This window comes from Saccostrea echinata, unplaced genomic scaffold (assembly GCF_033153115.1).
Source record: "Saccostrea echinata isolate AGI-Se365-2 ecotype Australia unplaced genomic scaffold, CSIRO_AGI_Sech_v1 ptg000009l, whole genome shotgun sequence".
In the NCBI taxonomy this organism is placed as follows: Eukaryota; Metazoa; Mollusca; class Bivalvia; order Ostreida; family Ostreidae; genus Saccostrea; species Saccostrea echinata.
In genome coordinates, this window is record NW_026889758.1 from 48,783,479 (window position 1) to 48,802,565 (window position 19,087).

The window sequence follows — 19,087 nt, forward strand, 5'->3', positions numbered from 1 at the left end:
TCGGTTTTTATGTACTGTTTCCGTCTTAAAGTACCGGTAAACTTTTAACAGTCGTTCTTTTAAATATTTAGTCTTCTTTACATAAAAATGCATTTATCCTATCGGACAAGTACCCAGCAATATTCACTTGTCCGTATTTTTTTTTCACTGGTGCCGGACAAGCAGACAAGCGTTAATGTCGAGCCCTGTTAAGAGTGAACAATGGTTTTTTTTTTCATGTGAAAAATTAAAATGTATTTTAATTATATTTTTTATGTGATATAAATCAAACCAATACCCATTCTTTGGTTTACTGAGTCAGGAAACAATTTTATGGGATATTTAGACGTATCTACAATAAACAGAGGAATTGAGGAAATTCGGACTACAAAAAAATTACAATTGTTTTAGGAATAAATAAAACATGTAGTACTGCAAAATGGATTAGATGAAGGAAATTTATGAACAATAGAGCATTGAAGCATAAGTTTTTCCTTGGATGAAAAGTTGTATTGTTTAAAACGGCCAATTTTACTCTATAGACAAATCGGTCTTGAGATATTCACCTTGCTATAGACCGGGCGCATTTTCTATAGATTTTGTCTATCGGTCTACCGTTAATTTCGCACACTGATCCAGTTACAAACACACAACAGTTACTGTGCTTGTCCCAACTGTTGTACCATCATACATATTATCCTTTTAAATTTCATGAAAAAAGGATGATTTATTGATTATTTATCAAAAATTGATTGGTTTTCTACTACCGACTGCAAAACTGTTATGGATTATGATTTCAAACTTAATCCCCGTCACTATTAAATACCTAAATCAAGTTTTACTTTTGCAGACAGCAACAATGTATACAAAGCTATATACTGATAGTGAGTGCAGCAAGCTCAATAGTCTAAGGTGTAAGAACAGAGAAAACTCAAATTAAAATCTGTATATTCATCAAGGAAATTTTTCTGTGAAATCTTCCAGAATTCCTTCCCTCAAAGGATTCCATGTGATAATGGAGAATAGTTATTGCATAGAGTTTCAACAAAACAGAAAAATAATTGATCTACTATGCCTTTCGTTACAAAATTGCAAAAGGCCTATTTAGAATCAGTTACGGAAATGCAACTTACATATGAAATACGACATCATGTGATGTCACAGTCTAGACTTTCTTGTGCTGTTTGAAGTTAAAAAGGCGGATCAAATTTTAAACTGTAAGCTATGTATAGATATTTTTTTTATGGTATTACAACTGCGCTCGCTCCTCCAACAGTAGCACTGTAAAACATTAATTTAATTATATACTTGTGCTTTCTTCACCAGATTGTGCTGCATCTTCATGTAATTTTTACAATTCTATCCTATTTGTGAAGTGAATAATATACTTTCAAGATATAAATATTTTACTTAACAAAAAAGGTGAATAATATAAAGAACAAGGAACATGTATTCATGGAAACAGTAAAACACACGTAGATGACACCCCCCTTTTTTCAACCGAAAACTGTCACAAGCTAAATGTTTGCCATCTGCAACGAATTGGTAAAGGAAGGTTGCAAAGATATAAATTTTCTTACTTTATCATATTTAACTCTCCAAATCCCTGGCTCAGATATGGAAATTACGCCAGAGACGCAGAGAGCGACAGTCAACAAGTTCAGCATCACTTCCGGTTCTCATATGAGTAAGTAAGTGAGACGTACTAAAACTAGTCGAAACAACCGCCGTTTATTTTTTAATAACTGTCATAATTAAACACCAATAATGTGCAATAATATGAGATATGAAGTACAATTAAGAACACATAATATACAAATTTGTTATAACAGAAAGATAATGATTGTTCTCTAATGAGCAGAAAACCTTTTAGCTTACCTGGCACCTGGTTTTCATGACATCAAGGGTTTTTTCCCTTTATTTGTTTGTATTTGTTTTGAGCAATGTGAAAAAGTCTAAATGCTAGAAATTATTATTCATCGAATACAGAGAACAGATATAATGTCCTTCAAATTAAGACTTACAGACATCTTAAATTCTATTTACATACTTTTGTTTACAGGGAAGAGAAAGATATCAGTCATATCTATTTCCTTGTTTTTGTTCGATAAATGGAGTAAACTTCGTGTTTTAGATGTTATGATATGGAATTGAAATTTTCATTATAGTTATATGTATGAGTATCATTACAAGTAAATAAAGAAGTTTTAACATGGGGATTTTTTTTCCAAAAGAAAAGGGGGTCTATATCAAAATGGGGTTGATAGCAGTTGGGCAGTCGGGCACTCAACATAAAACAAAATGGGAAATTGTGTAACCGTTTCTTGATTAATAACAAGACGGTGTTCAGTGGCAGATTCAGGGGGGTTGGGGGAGGTTCGGGACCCCCCACCCTCCACCCCCACCCGCCCAATCAAAAATTTTTTTTTTTTTTTACAAGTGTCATTTTAACAATATATTGCATAAATGAGACTCTATCCAAGCCCATTGTTTTACACAAAGAGGTGAAATATACATGCAGCCACCATGCAAAATCCCTTTCCACTTGAGAGCACACAATACACGTAATCAACAGTACAGAGATCATGATAGTCCGTGCAACTATAGTGATGACACAAGGTCATACACTAACAACCAAAATTGCACATAGTTATTACAGTATTGTTTTGGTATTACTAAAGTATTAATATTCTTTCGATAATGTTCTTCTTCTTCGATAATTCAATGTTACTTTATTGAACTACGTGAATAAACTGTGATTATTATTTAGAAAAAAAATTAATACATCAGGGACAGATACTTACGGAAGCGTATTAGTGCCATTTTGACACTTTTTATTTTTAATTTCTAGTACACTTTAATGTGTAAAATTTACACTTTAATGTGTAAAATTTACACCTTAATCTGTAAAATTTACACTTTAATCTGTAAAATTTACACTTTAATGTGTGCATTTTAAACTTTAATGTGTAAATTTTACACTTTAATTTTTAAAATTTACACATTTTTATCTGTAAAATTTACACTTTAATGTGTAAATTTTACACTTTAATCTGCAAATTTTACACTTTAATCTGTAAATTTTACACTTGAATCTGAAAAACTTATTCTGTAATCTGTAATAATCGAACGGTCGTTGCATGATGTTAAATCTATGACATTTGAAAAATTAGTATCATGTAACATGTTAGCTAATGAGGCCATAGGTGTTCTAATGATTATAGGAACGAATTAATGCAACAAATTTCACACCGGGCAAAATAAATGACGTGTAAAATGCTACTTTATGTAAATGTTTTGCAAATAATGTAGATTTATTTGTATAAAAAAGTGTAATAAACCAAAATTTTTTAACCCTGATTTTTTATATAAATCTAATTTTTTTTAACCAATGAAAATCATATACGTTTACAATATTTTTGTACGGAACTGGTGTATGGCGTCCTCCTTCATGTAAACGTCAAATCGGACTGTAAATTGATTATTTTTTTCGTTTAGCATGTGTATATGAAGATTTCTGTAGTCTGTACGTGACCAAAAATGAAGAATTCCTTCGTTTATCACTTGTGGTACAGTGCTTTTTGGACACTGGTAACAAACGCATTTAATCCATTTATGGATCATGATCTCCATGCAATCGACTGGGTTGGACCGAATGATCTAGAAAAAATTGCGGTAAATATGGTGATTTCTTTTAAGAAAACCAGTCAACGCATCACATAACCAAACGGCCCAGGTCAAAGATTCCCTTAATTTAAAGCCAAAGCACCCCGTAATAAAATTAAATAAAAAATTGTCTTTACAAAAGGGAGCCGGACAAAACCACCCCGGGTAATCAAAGATCCACTAATTATAGTCAGTGCGCCCCCATTTGGTCAAAGCACGGCATGAGAAAATTTTATGCAAAATTTTCAGTACAAAACCATCCGTAAGTATTGGTCAAAGAGCCCCAAAATATTCGCTAGCCCCAAAATATTCGTCAATGTGCCCAAAGTTTGGTGAATGGCCCCCAACTTTTGTTCTTTGCGCTTCTTGACATTTTTATGGAAAATTGTCTCTACGAAACTGTTCTCCCAATTATTGGTAAAGAGCCCCCCTTAATTTTTTTTCCCTGAATATAGATAATTTTTTATACACTTGTTGTTTTGAAACCTTCTCCAAGTAATTAGTTAGAGCAACCTAGTGCTCCCTAGCTTTTTTTTTGCAGCTCATGACCACATCGTAATGAAACATGATAGCCATAAGGTACAAATCCAGGAACACTGTGAATGCAGAACTTAATTACAGAATAATTCTTTGTAAAATAATTTGGTATTAAAGGTATTGAAAATGAAAGCATTCACAAATGATTATAAGATATCATCTTCGCTAGCCAAGGGTTTCTAATACGCTACTCTCCTCATAAGCCCTTGGCATGCGGTGTTAAAAAAAGTTAGGATTTTTTTCTCAAGTTGTGATTGGAGTTGATCGACATCGTTCGACCATCAGCAATTGTTTTCATTTCCAGTTTCCCATTTATACAGTATGTGTCATATATTACAGTACAATGGCTGTGAATATTGATATCACCAAAGTAACCAGATAAAGTAAAATACTGCAATTCTGTTTGAAATCATTGTAAAGAAAATCATCAAAACAGGAAAATGTGAAAAATTGTGAAGTAATTGGAAGATGAGATATGTTGACTTGTTCAAAAGAAATTAAAAAAATAAGCTGAACTTCAGATATCTGGAATACCCTGATATATTGAATTTTTTCATAAGTCCCGTTAACTTCAACATATCCAGAATTAACTGTATTTAAGTATTGTCCAGGATTGTCCCTAGGAATTAAAATAGGAGGGGACATTAAAAAATTAGAAGGAGGTCTAGGGTTCCTCCCTTATGATGAAAGAGAAAACCAGAGTAACTGGGGGATTACGCCATTATAGGTGGGGACATTTCCCAGGCCTGGATCTTAGGGACAACCCTGATTATCCCTCTTAGTACTGTATATTGAATTTATAATTATGAAATTATTCTGGTGATGCCTTTGCAAAGAATTTTGTTTTTTTTGAGTTGCAAAGCTTGCTCAAACTATTACATAGCCATTGTTTACTTAGTCATCATTCAAATGCTTTTGTGTGATCTCACTTATGAGGATCCTTAAGGGGTCGCTTGGTAACAGTATCTGGAATTAATATCTGATCAGTATGTCACCTGGAGAGGGATATGGATTTAATTCCAGGTCACATATGGAGGGGGGATGTGAACTACTGGTGTATTGTGCCAGTCGGCAACATCATATGGTTTTATACAGTATACAAGTTATCCTTTCAATTGATAAAATTTCAAGATATGTATCAGAGACAGAATAAATATATAATACAGATATGAAGTTTACACGTATGCAAGATGATATGTATTGTATGTAAATATATATATGCAAAATGAAATATTTACATATTAATTTATGTAAAAAGATTTTATAAGTAGACTAAAGCACCCTATTCTATATTTCAGCCAGGAGAAAATGTAATTGTGATGAAAACGAAAGCCAATGAAAAGTATAGCTGTGTTTTACCTGAGAGTGCTGATGCAATAGAAGAGGTACTATGTTTGAACAAAAAATGTGATAAATTTTGATGGAGGAGGGTGCGAGTCTTGTAGATCCTATATTGTTGTACTAGAATCATGATGTATTTCAAATGGTAATATGATTTATTAAAATAATTAGGGATATTTATGCTCTCTGATTGATTTTCCTCTGACTGTAAAGATTTTGCTTTTTATTGTGTAATTAAATTGAAATTAAAGCATGCATGATGGTAAACATAAAAATCCAATCCAACATACTCACCTGGAATTTATCATTGACACAAAGGTCTTGAAATGTGTAATATATACAGATGTACATGTATTTATGTTAACTTAATTTTTTTTGTTACAAACAGGAACTAAGGAAACATTATGATGGACCAAGTCCAGATGCACTGATTAGCAGTTTGTTTCAGCAGAATTCTTGCTCATATAGGGTAAACAATTTTCAATTTGCTTGCAAGTAATCTATCATTTTGTTGATGGGAATCTACATGTATTAACAGTATACAGTGTTCGAGATAATTGCTCAACCTACGGTATGAAAAATTAACAATATGTAATTTTTATTGCATAATACACCCATATGGGTCAAGCAATGCCATTCAATACTTGTAATAATAAAACAGTGAACAATTAATATATATATGCAATAGGCACAAGTAATTTACTCCTTATTTTACACTGATGTGGGCCTTTTATTTCTTAATTCTAGCAATTTATTAAAATGCAAAAGCCAATAAAACTTCAAGTGTTGGACTAGGTATATATATTCAAGTTTCTGTATGGGTAATTTTAAGATACTAGACTGTTCCAAGGGATGCATGTATGTATCGCCTGCTTTGTAGCTTCATTAAAAATGTAAATAATTCTAAGGGTTTCAGCTATTTATTTACTACTAGCATGATAATGCCTGCATTTGTCTGTAAAGAAAAAAAAAAGAAGCTTCCACAAATAGTATAAGACTGAGAGAATCTGACAATCAAGTCGAGATGAGCTTATGCTATACCCCCGGTGTCGGCGTTGATGTTAAAGTTTTAGGAGCAAGCCCATTCCAAAGTAACTATAAGCCTACCTGGACCAAACTTGCATGGATGATTCATCTAGGGATGGACACTACCACACATGCTTCAGATGCTGGATCTGACCTAGATTTTCCAGATGAGTGACCAGGTTTCCCAACTACCTATAAGCCCTACCTGGACCAAACTTGCATGGATGATTCATCTAGGAATGGACACTACCACACTTGCTTCGGATGCTGGATCTGACCTAGATTTTCCAGATGAGTGACCAGGTTAAAGTGTTTGGAGTAGGTCCATTCCCAAGTACCTGTAAGCCCTACCTGGACCAAACTTGCATGTATGATGCATCTAGGGATGGACACTACCACACTTACTTCAGATTCTGGATCTGACATAGATTTTCCATGAGTAAATTTTAGCCATATTTTAACCAAATTAGTATGGATGATGTATCTGGGGATGAACACTTCCAGACTCACTATGGTTCTGAATCTGACCTACATTTTCCAGATGAGTGACCAGGGTAATGTTTTTGGAGTAGCTGTATATTAATATTTTGGCCTGTTATGATTAAACTTGCATAGATGGTGCATCTAAGGATGAAAACTTTCAGACTTGCTTTGGATGTTGGAACTGACCAAAATTTTCTTGATTAGTAAGCAGGTTAAAAGTTTTTTTGAGCAGATCTATTACCAAGTAACCATAAGTCATACTTAAACCAAACTTACATGAATATTGATCTTGGGATGTACACTAATCAAAAAAAAAAATATGATGTGAGATTTGCCTTACTTATAGATAACATTCGTCGAGGTGAGCTTCGTAATCTTTGATTACCCATGTTTTTTCTTTCCAGGCAAATGCTAGTCATACTAGTGATAAGTCAATAGCTGACCACTCTAATATGATCATATTTATTTACATCTTTAATGAAGGTACAGATCAGGCAACACATGGGTTCCTTGGAACACTCTTGTTTAATATAATATTGCATAATGTCTCTGTAAAGGTTCCTAAATATTGGATGATACCTTTATTGTTTGTACACTTAGATTGAAAGTTACTGGACATATGAATTATGTCATGGTAGATATCTAAGGCAGTATCATGAAGATAAGGAGCTAAGTGCAGTAAGTTTATAAGTACATGTATATTTTCCTCATGTGATATTTATAAATGTGTAAACTATACTTATGGGAACATTTGATCCATTTATGATGAATACTAATTAGTAGAAATAAATTGTAAATGTTCTCTTTTTCTTAATTTCATGATGAATCTATAGATGTGTGCATAAATAACAGAATATAGAGCTGTATATCCATTTAATGATCAGGAAACAAAATACTTAAATTTTGTTTGAGAAGGAAAGAAATCATGAAATGGTCTTTTTTTTTCAACTTTCAGAAAAAACCAAAAGTACAGGAGTATTATCTTGGATATTTTGGACAATATAGACCTTCAAAAGGCCAGGGTAGGATTTTTCTGTTGTTAATTATGACCTACTTACTAAGTCCTCTTCACGCTAAGAACAGATAGGGCCTTGTTGTTGATTTATTATTCTGCAGTTCTATACCTTTATTTTATATATACAATAGAAAGTGTTGAGTTAGAATTGGACATACAGGTGTATCAGTATATATACAGAAGTGTACAATGACTCAGAATCCTTTTAAAAAATATATGGTAAACAGATCTTCATGTAGTATATTTATGTGAGTTTTTTTTTTTAGATTTAGCAAAAGAGTTAGAAGAGAAACTGAAACCACAAGAAGTAAGAAACTTATACTTTATGTATATAGTATTCTATCTATTAAAGAGAGAGAGAGAGAGCATGCATGTGTGAGGGGGGATTCAAGTATATATATGCACAAGTACCGGTAATTCTGAACTACCCAGTAGTGTTAAAGTACCTGCAGATCTGTATCTCTATGGTCTGAACAAATTGGAATGGACAACCAGAAAGTTACAGTGCCACACATAGAAAAAAATGTATATTTATTGTGCACAAAATATTGTGCTAGGTTCTAGATTTATTTCTCCATATTTTTAAACTGCAATCTCAAATTATTAGTAACCCTGTGTTTATAATATATCTTTCACTTCATTTCCTATAACCTTGTTAATAGCCCTCCTGGGCCTAAAGTTGAGACCATCCAAAATTTTGCCTGTTTATACTGCCATTTTGGATGGCAAGACAATTTGGCCCAAACACTTTATAAAGATGTCAACTACAAAAGTTGATAGAGGTCTAAGATTTTTTTAAAGTGTGCTTTTTGTGCAGTTGAGGTAAGAATTTGGAGAAATAAAGAACCCAGGGCAACTTTTCGTGTGCAATAAATATACAGTTTATTCTATGGGTGGCACTGTAACTCTCCGATCTGTCTTTTTTTTTTTCCAGAGAGCTACAGTTCTGCAGCTACTGTTAAAAATGTATAACTTTATATATTTGTCTGAAACACTCTGGTAGCATATAAGTCATGAAATTCTGCTGAAAATTTTTAACTTCAACATCTTGTCATTGCCCCATAAACTGGACAAAGTATTCCTTTGCAACATTTCATTCAAAGGACATAGTTTCTCACAGCATGAACTGATATTTATGTTCACAACATAATTACTTATTACTGTCCTTGACCTTTGATCTTTTGGCCCTGAAAGCAGTAGGTATCTTTCCATGGAAACTTTACATCTCTGTAAGCAAGTAGAAGACTAAAAGTTCAGTTGTTTTTTTCTTTTCCACAACTTGGTTTACAAATCTTTGTCTTTGATTTTAGCTTTTAACATTTGACCCTGGAATCAATGGGCTTCTTAGTCTTGGTACCCTTTATCTCTGATAGACTACCCTATTGTTATACCCCCCGCAAACGAAGTTTAGGGGGGGTATATTGGAATCAGCATGTCCGTCTGTCTGTCCGTCTGTCTGTCCGTCTGTCCGTCTGTCTGTAGACGAGAGTTTGTCCGGACCATTTCTTGGAAACTGTTGGAAGGATTTGTCTGAAAATTTGTACACTTATTATTCACCATATGAAGGTGTGCACCTGGTATTTTCATTATGATTGGATAATTATTTTGCATTTTACAGGTGTTTTTTTCATTTTTATTATGTGGTTTTGTCTGGATCTGTTCCCAGAGACTATTGCATAGATTTGTATGAAAATTTGTACACTTATTATTTACCATATGAAGATGTGCACCTGGTATTTTCAACATTATTTGATAATTTTTCTGCATTTTACAGGTGTTTTTTTTAAATTTAATTTATTGACTTAGTCATTTCGGGTTCATCTCTAAGGTTTGAGACATAGAATTTAGAACATCTGTACAAAAATGTGAACTACAGCTTAAAACTACTCATTAGAACTAAAAAAAAACCCACAAAGTATTAAAAACAGTTTTTACATTACACAGCAGATAGTGTAAATCCATTTGTCCTTTGGGAGTAATGAGTGGACATGCATCCAGTTAAAGATTAATTAATGAGTTCAGTGTGGGAAGCTGTTAGGGCATCTCTGATCAAGCAGGTCTTATCTATATCTCAGGGGAATTGGGCAGAAAGAAATAAAGATCTCTGTTGTCTAAGTCTCTTACTTGTAATTTATGTCTGTCAAATACATAGTTACTAAAACCAGCCTTTTATTTTTAAAATGAGTTTGATATAAAGGTATTAAAATCAATTTGATTTTCTATAATTAATTATGATATTCTTTTTTTCAACAATCAATTTGCAGAGTGTCATGTCTCACAAAGATGGCAGATAGTTGCAAACTATTTTTTCAATGTAATAAAAAACACTGTAATTATTAATGTTGATGTTTTATTAGGCTGCACCTTAGTTTCATTCATTAAATAAAGTGCCCCACCACAGCATGATATGCCCATCAAATATTGTTAAATTATCATAAACAGTTTAGATTCAATTGTTTGAATGACATCTTAGCGAGACAAGGCAGTCTGCAATTTGTTGTAAAGATATAAAAATTCAAATAAAAAATGTACAATAAATAATTAGTTTAAATTATATTATACAATATCATATAACTTTTAATTATTATATACAATATCAAATTGGTTTTAATTACATCAAATTTATCTTGAAAGTAAGACTAGCCAACAAGAACAATTCAATACAACACAAGCAATTAATTAAGAGACTGATTCCTTTTGCCCAATTCCCAAGAGATGTAGATAACACCTGCTTGATCAGAGATGCTCTACCAGTTATCTCCTCACACAAAACTCATTAATTTCTCTCTAATTTGACATGCAATTTTCTGCTATCAAAATTTTCCTTGACCAGTGCCTGATCATTACACCCATGGGAGAAGTGGAATTTTTGTTGTTACAGATTGCTGTAAAGAACATAATGAAAAAAAATTAGACTAGTATTTTCTTGATTTAACACTTTTTTAATAAAGATACTGCAATACTCTGACATCTTTTGGGACTGTGTAATTTAAAAGTTAAAAGACATAGTTTTTTGATTCTAAGTCTAATGGTTTTCTAGTTATGATTTTTCCATATCTGGCCATAGCGTCTTTATTAAAGGTCAGAGCGACCTGGTTTTAATGTGCAACACACCTTCTACCCTAGATGTATCAGCTGACAAAGTTTGATAATTCTAGGCCTAATAGTATTAAAGTTATGAGCCGGACATGAAAAAGCTAACGGATGGACAAACATGAACGCTATAACATAATACGTCCCGTCGTAAGACGGACGTATAAAAATATATAATGAGTAATTAAATTTTCACTGTAAATGTTTAAGGAAATTGTGAACACCTCTCACATCTAGAAAACATTAGTGATTTGGTACTTTCTCTGAAAAACCCAGCGGGGGGTATTTGTCCCTTTTGGACAGTTCTAGTTAAGACTTAAAAAGTCTTGTGTATCAAACCGATTTGAGTTTTCTTGAAGTGGATTGTGTGGTAGAAGATAATTGTAAGAAAAAAATCTGACAAATGCACTTGCTTGTGAGTCGGTTTTATGTAACAAGGGCATGTTTGACCAAATTGAAACTTTCCCAATGAGGCAGCAAGTTCAAGGTCACTGGCAGAGAAGTGTATTGTGCAGTTTGGTCCAAAACTGTCTAATAGATGCTAATTGGAAGTTGATGCTTTTATGACCCAAGGCTGTTTCATGGTGTTTACTTGTGGCAATTTTGGCCAGGTCAAGCTTACTGAGAGAGAAAGTGTTAAATTCGTGTCTGGTCTATAACTTTCTAATGAGAAAACATTGGAAGTTCACTCTTCACAAAATTGTAACTAATGTCCTGGAAGTGTGTCAGGAACTTGACCCAATGATAAATGTCATTCTGGCAAGTTCAAGGTCATTGGCAGAAAATGTATAAAATTTGTGTCCATATTCTTTCATGGATAAGTATTGAAAGTTGATGCATTTAAACTTCAAACAAAGATTACTTTTTGAAACACCATTTTGGCAAGTTCAAGATTACATTTATTGTGTATGGGCACTTTTGAAAAAAATTGCACGGGGGGGGGGGGGGGGGGGGTATAACTTTGTAAGCTTGCTCGGAGTACCTCTAGTTGATTTTGACCTTTTCACTCTCAAATGCTTACATTTGTATCCTTGGTGACCTGCTTCATATGTACATGTATTGGTGAATCTAAGACTAAGGAGTGATACAATATGCCACATATTGTGTTTACAAGACTATTTAAAATACAAATGCATGCATGCACAAATTAACTTTTGGACCTTGCGGCTGTGTTGCAAAGGGATAAAATTATTCAGACTGCTGAAAATACTTGTTTTTGTGTTATTTATGTGTGGTAACTTAGTATATATGTATTTGTATTTTCTATAATAATACTACTTTTAGATCAAGAGTAAAAGAGTAGATGACATAGAACTACCTTATTATGAAGTGAACATGACAGAGGGTACAGAGTGCGATCTAAACAAGAAACCACGACAAGTAAGAATTCTCTACATCTGTCAGCCTGATGGACGAGGAGAAATATACGAGATGAAGGAAACTTCAACTTGTGAATATGAAGTATTGGTGCTAACATCTGTTCTTTGTGCAAATCCAAAGTTCAAGTAAGTTTTTCTTTTGAAATCTTCATGTCATTCTCCTATGAACTTTACACGTTTTGTGTCATGTACATGATATATGGAAAGTATGATTACTGGAAGGACAGAATGTGTATTTCAAATTTCTTTGATAATCTGTGGGTATAAACATATTTACTATGGAGCTTTCATACATTGTAGACCAAAAAACCCACCTGTCAGTAAAATAGCCTGTCATGCAATGGACGGCTCACCTGTACGACCCACTGGTCTGGACCACGAGTTTCAGATACATCCCAATGCTAAAGCCTACACTGTATGTAATTTTAATTTTATTTCATAAACTATGCAGGTATGTTAAGGCAGTACCCAGATCATATTTCGGCGAATTTAGACTTTTTTCGTAAAATGTAACATTGAAAAATCGGAAAAACCATAGATAAAACATTTACTATTATTATCCATTGTACCGACGTCATTGAGTCTTAGGCTAAAAGAAGCACTCCACTACGACGTCATCACGTGACGTCTATAAATAGAAAAATTGCCTTAATGAAAAAGTGAAAAGTTCAACACTATCCCGGAGATAATTCATTTCTTTTAGTGAAAATAATTATGTAAAAACATCACTGGGCCATGAAAAGTGCTGCTAGAATCCTACTCTCCTGACACAGAAAATAATATTCCAAAGTTTCGCATGAAACCTTACCAAATTTTTTACATTTTATACATACGATCAAGGAATTTTTATCAATTCATGTTAACCACACGATTCTAGCAGCACTTTCCAAGTACTATAGAATACAAGTTTTCGATACAAACAAAAATTATATTTCAAAGTATGCGGCGTAGTGTTGAACTTTTGCATCTTTGTTGTTCTAGAACGACAGAGGAACGGCTGATCGGGATTTCAAAGCACTGACTATGTTTATTATAAGAAAACATGATAAGAATATATCAGCGTACCTGATTCTTAATCTTTAATTCCTTATGAATCACACATAACATTCATGGTATATGCCTTAAAACTCCCATTTCATATATTTGTTTACATGAATTCTCATTTCACTCGGCAAATATTTGATCAATGGTTATGACGTCATGGGTTTGGTATTTAACCCCCGTGCTAAATAATTAGCTATTTATACCACCCAAAAATGACAAGATTTAGTTTATATTATGTTTTGAATGATTCCATTCTTTTCTTGGACCTGAAATTAAACTTTAAAGATAGATATTAAGAAATCATTATTTCTATAGTTCACGTCATACAGCTTACTATGACGTCATATTGTGAAGGCAAGTAGGAGATCTCTGGGAGTAGCCTTAACATACCTGCGTATAGGCCATTTTTCATTGTAATCACAAACATCTGTTTTCAGATTATTTAATCTAACTTATTTGTGACCATGGTTACTGATGACAACTCCGTGAAAATCTGATTGCAAATGTCATTATTTTTTCTGAAGTTTGTCTAAGTAATAAATGGTTTTGGTGACAGTTTTCACTGTGACAAACTTTCTAGACTTTCCAACAATCAGGAAGTTAGTGGCTCTCTCTTGGATGTGAAAGAAAACTTGCTTGTAAAGCATTAGTTTTATCATTAAAAAAAATCAATCTTGCACAAGATGAAAATGGCTTTAATCTCACTTTTATCAGAGGTTGTGAGTTTGATTGACAGGTTCAAAGTTTGAATGACAGATTGTGAGTTGGATTGCCAGGTTGAACCTTTGATTGACAGGTTGAAACTTTGATTGACAGCTTGATACTTTGATTGACAGCTTGATACTTTGATTGACAGGTTCAGATTCATCCTGAGGAGGAAGAGGAGGAGCAGGAGGAGGAAGAAGAGGAGACAACTCCGACGAGTCAACCTCCCAAAAAAGAGCCACCCCCTCCCAAACCAGTGGACAACACTTTAACATCAACCACAGACAACCAGGTTCTGCGGGACTTCCTGTCCGGAGATCACTGTCTTCAAGGAGTGAGTAAAAAATGGAGACATCTCTCCAGAGGGAAAAAGTATTGTTGTAATGCAAGATGGTTACCTGGATACAGGAAAGCTCGGTTGTAGTGAAGTCCTCGCTACCTGTGAATTTACTTTGCTTTATCTGTAATTTGTTTAGCCGTATGGATACACTATTTTTGTTCAGTTGGCCTTCAGTGTTATTCTGATTTTCAGGGAACTGGTTGGTGGAAACATGAGTTTTGTTTCGGAAAGTATGCAAGGCAGTTTCATGATGTGAGTACCTACTGCAATGAATTAAAATGTTTAAAGTATTATGGTCTAGCACTTCTGAAAAATGTCCATAATTTGAAAATGCAAATTAATTTTAAATAAGCCAAAAGTTCAATGTAGGTTCTAATTTACATGTATATTTTATAGATGCTATGGTGTTTTATTTACGTGTAATGTGCTAAATTCTTGAAATTAGGATTTTGGAGTAAAAAATTTTAAGGCCATTTTTATTTATATTTGACAGGATCCAGAAGGAAGAACAGTTATCTACCTTGGACAGTGGCATGAACTGAAACATTTAGAATGGGTTTCTAAAAATCCATCAAAAATGCCAAAAGATAAAGGCAAAAGAAAGTAAGAATAAGTAAATATGATAATTCAAATCAAAATCTTGTGCCTCATGGGCAGATACATATAGATATAGAATATTTCTGTTTCTATGATTTGATTCAATACAACCAATGTTAATTATTATAAACTGATGACTGACATTCATAGTATGATTACCATTTTATATTCTGAGAAAAATTACAAAATTTCAACCTCAGTAAATGTGCATTATAAAAATTTGCTTAGCTTATGTTGAGTGTGATGAATTCAGTACTATTTTGGGATTTTTAGTTTATAGCATTGTTTTCTTGAATTACAGGTCATTATCCTTGCTATACACTGGAGGGGATGAATGTGATATTACAGGGAAAAGAAGATTAGCAGAAGTTAGATTAAAGTGAGTATATCTCTATTTTTCAAAAAAGCACTGTCTGAATTAGAAATTTTTAAAAATAAACTGTATAATGGGTAATTTCTGCTACTGTCCAATTTTTGTTGAGTGTCTGTTTTGTGGTCAAATTTGCAGAATAAAGATTTACAAAATAATCAGGTCATAAACCTATGGTATTGCTTAATAGGACAGAATTACATGTGCACTTGGAACTCTGGTGTCTCGAACACTGATATCTCGAATACCATGGATATGTCGAAGTAATTGGGAAGTCCCAACCCCTTATTTTTTAAGTATTTTACCCTGGATATCTTGAATCCTCGGATATCTTGAAGTTTTTTCTTGGTCCCATTGAGTTCGAGATAACAAGGTTTAACTGTACTTAATTTGCCAAAGGGAAATTAGAAAGCTACTTTTGATGGATCAAATCACAATTTACAGTTGCAGAAATTACCTGTTATACTGTAAAATACAGGACTATATGGTATTTAAATTGCTTGCATGTTAGTATAATGACAGTTACACCTATTTTCACTTTCATTTCATTTGAATACATGTACACAGTATGTGCATCCTGCTTACCTTCTTATGAGCATGTGCAGTAAATTTTGTGTGCCAATATTCAGTCTGATATGTAGCTGCATCATTTACTTTTACCTTACAGATGTGTAGAAAATGCCCAAGCACCACATTCTGTCTCCATTTATCTAATAGAACCAAAGACATGTGAATACATAATGGGAGTAAGTATAGAGTATATCTGTAATCAGACTGAACTTGTTTCCACTCCATCAATTGTTATTACTTGTACATGTATGTCTCTTTTTTTCACAGATTGAATCTCCATTATTTTGTTCCATATTAGACCGAGCTGATGAATATGGCATTATTAAAGACACAAAAGTGTAATAATAACTTACAGCAGAAATGAAATCCCGAGTCTTTCATGTGATATGCATGTTTGTGTGAAATAAGTGAGTTTTCTAAATTAAAGTGAATTATTTTAACATATACCCATTTTATTTTTAAAATCACAAATACATGTAATCTTGGTAATACATGTAGTACATTAATGGTAAAAGTCCTAGAAGTACATGTGATTTATGTTTGGAGAATGGTGCTTTTTAAAATGCATGTAAATGTAGTTATTATAAATGTACCATTCCTGTTTCCAAATTTAAAATTATAATTTTTTCTTGATAAAATTGTATAGAAGTTTGATGTATTGAATTCATTTATTGAAAATTTAAATAGCATTTTTTGTCAGTTTTATTCAGTTCATGAATGATTGTAAATACTACAATACTGTAAACTTGGATATTTTTACGAGATAAAAATGTAACAAAGCATTGGTGTAGGGGTTATTTTTGTGGAAGATAAAAAACATTTATTTCAGTTTGTTATTAAGTATTTCATCTATTTTGAAACTTTTCGAGTGGTTATTAATTTTGCAAAACTTTATTCATCACAAAATTTTTCATGCAAACATTTCCACATTTACAGTGCTATGTGTTCCATTCAAAGTTGTTCACAGTCTTCTACCACATGTTCAGGTTCAAATTTCTTTTTCAGTCTCTTGTTTTGTTCACATGTAAAGTGTAGGTGTAAAACTATGGTAGAAATTACGTGTTTATTAATGTGCAAAGATTAATGCTTCCTTAAATTAAAAATGAGTAATGGCAGAATATTTTCATATCTGTCAAGAGTTAATGCTTTAAGAACTTGGTTTTAAAAGATAATGTGCATAATAAAACATAAAACAAATACTTTGTAGGGGTTGAAATTCAAGGGGGGGGGGGGGGGGGTGTAATTCGTTGTTTGACATATGAATTACAGTAAATCACACTTATAGTGAACACACTTACATTGAAGTGATTTTCATTCCCCATCTCTTTAAAATATATTGTGAACTAAATGGATTTAATGAATTACATTTATAAAGAAGCAAAATAGTCTGTCCCTGGCACTTCATTATCAACATGCTTTACTGTAGTACAAATGTGAAGCATGTCTTTAATGTGTGTAAAATAATATTTTTCACACATATATTGTTCATGAATTCACAGTTTTATGGAGTGTGCAAATGTGGTAAAAATTTCCACTGCAAAATTCCCCCCCCCCCCCCATCAGTGAATATTTGAGTATAGCAAGTCATTTTCAACAGAGAATGAAATGAAGTCTACTGTAGTTGGATAATCATAATGTACAGAAATGAGGAAGCAATTTTTTTTTTTAAGGTTTGATATTGTATTTAATTCTAAATATCTTTTAAGTGGATTAAGTATTGGATGTTGATTACTATAGAAGCACAAAGTTTCATGGAGATAAAATTTTGTTGATTTGTTATCTAAAAAGGATTCGTGGGTATTGAATTTCGTTGATTAGAAAGTAACCCTATTCAATATCTAGTCAATTTTTAAATTTTCATGTTAGATATAATTTCGGGTTTTTTTTATAATTGTTAAACACAAAATAAATGAAATTTAATCCCCAACGAATATTTCTGCTTTTACAGTAAATGTTCATTTCATTGCAACTGTTTGCTGTTTTCAAATGATATTCTTGTTACATTGCATAACGTATCCTGGCTTTGTAATACATGTTCTTCCAGGTGCATTTAAGTTTGAAATTCAATGAATTAAAACTTTACAATCACAAATCAAACAATCTGAGTTTTTCTCTGTGTTTGAAATTGTAATTAGAGTTCAGTACTGACATAATGGATTAACTGAAAGGTTGTCCTAATAGACTTTGCCTGTCGTGAATTTCATGTGAAAAGCACAAATGGGTATCAACCGATTTCTTCCAATCAAATTTCACAGAAAACAAAAAAATCTTACATGAACTCTTCTCACACGTAACTCATGTGGCAGATTTGGCTATGTAAACAGTGAGGCATTCTCATATTGTCTCTAACATTGTGCATGTTTGACAGTTATATTATATTGCTCACAAAAGGTTTTTTAAGTGGAAACGTAGTGCTCTTAAAACATGACTGACTCTTTCACAGCTCTTTTTAGCTCACCAGATCTGAAAGCTCAACTGAACTTTGTCTGTGTTTGTTATTGTTAACTTTTAAAATTTTCAGTTTCATCTCGAGAACCATTGGGTCATTTTCCACCATGCAACCTTTGGTAAAAGGGATTCAAATTTCTTCAAATGAAGGGTGTGTTCCTTCTCAAGGGGAGATAATTAGAACTAGTGAAAGAAGGGTGTGATCATTCAAAATTAATTTTTTCAAGAACCACTGAGCCAGAAGAGACTAGACTTGTGAAAGCTTTCTGAATAAGTTATGATTCAGGCTGATCAAATCATAGCCCCTTTGAGTAGGATAAGGTTGCAAAAGGGGGTCAAGTTTTTCACAGAAAAAAAAATGTCTTTAAAAAGATTTTTCCTGAACAACATGGGCACAATTAGTCATATTAGTAAACAAAACAGGAAATATAACATAGTTAAAATTCAAGATATTGACTCCCTGGGCTAGAGTGGGGTCTCAACAGGAGACCAAA

The 19,087-nt window shown here is 32.9% G+C and overlaps 2 protein-coding genes across 2 annotated transcripts in view; one reads left to right on the forward strand and one right to left on the reverse strand.

The window, feature by feature from the left end:
- The window catches only part of LOC133182975 (transmembrane protein 87A-like), a 38,405-nt gene extending 36,739 nt beyond the window's left edge, over positions 1-1,666 (reverse strand). Inside the window, exon 1 of the mRNA XM_061317880.1 lies at positions 1,560-1,666. Coding sequence (XP_061173864.1) covers positions 1,560-1,646 — 87 coding nt within the window. The 5' untranslated portion in view covers positions 1,647-1,666. The remainder of the gene's footprint in view (positions 1-1,559) is intronic.
- Positions 1,667-3,461: 1,795 nt separating this feature from the next.
- On the forward strand, positions 3,462-18,245 carry LOC133182976 (endoplasmic reticulum lectin 1-like). The gene is made up of 14 exons (XM_061317881.1): positions 3,462-3,654; positions 5,481-5,567; positions 5,912-5,992; positions 7,633-7,710; positions 7,988-8,054; positions 8,314-8,354; positions 12,425-12,645; positions 12,820-12,934; positions 14,420-14,602; positions 14,801-14,860; positions 15,102-15,211; positions 15,507-15,584; positions 16,243-16,321; positions 16,413-18,245. The coding sequence occupies exons 1-14, from the start codon at positions 3,520-3,522 to the stop codon at positions 16,485-16,487; spliced, it is 1,410 nt and encodes a 469-aa protein (XP_061173865.1). The 5' UTR covers positions 3,462-3,519; the 3' UTR covers positions 16,488-18,245.
- The last annotated feature ends 842 nt before the right edge of the window (positions 18,246-19,087 follow it).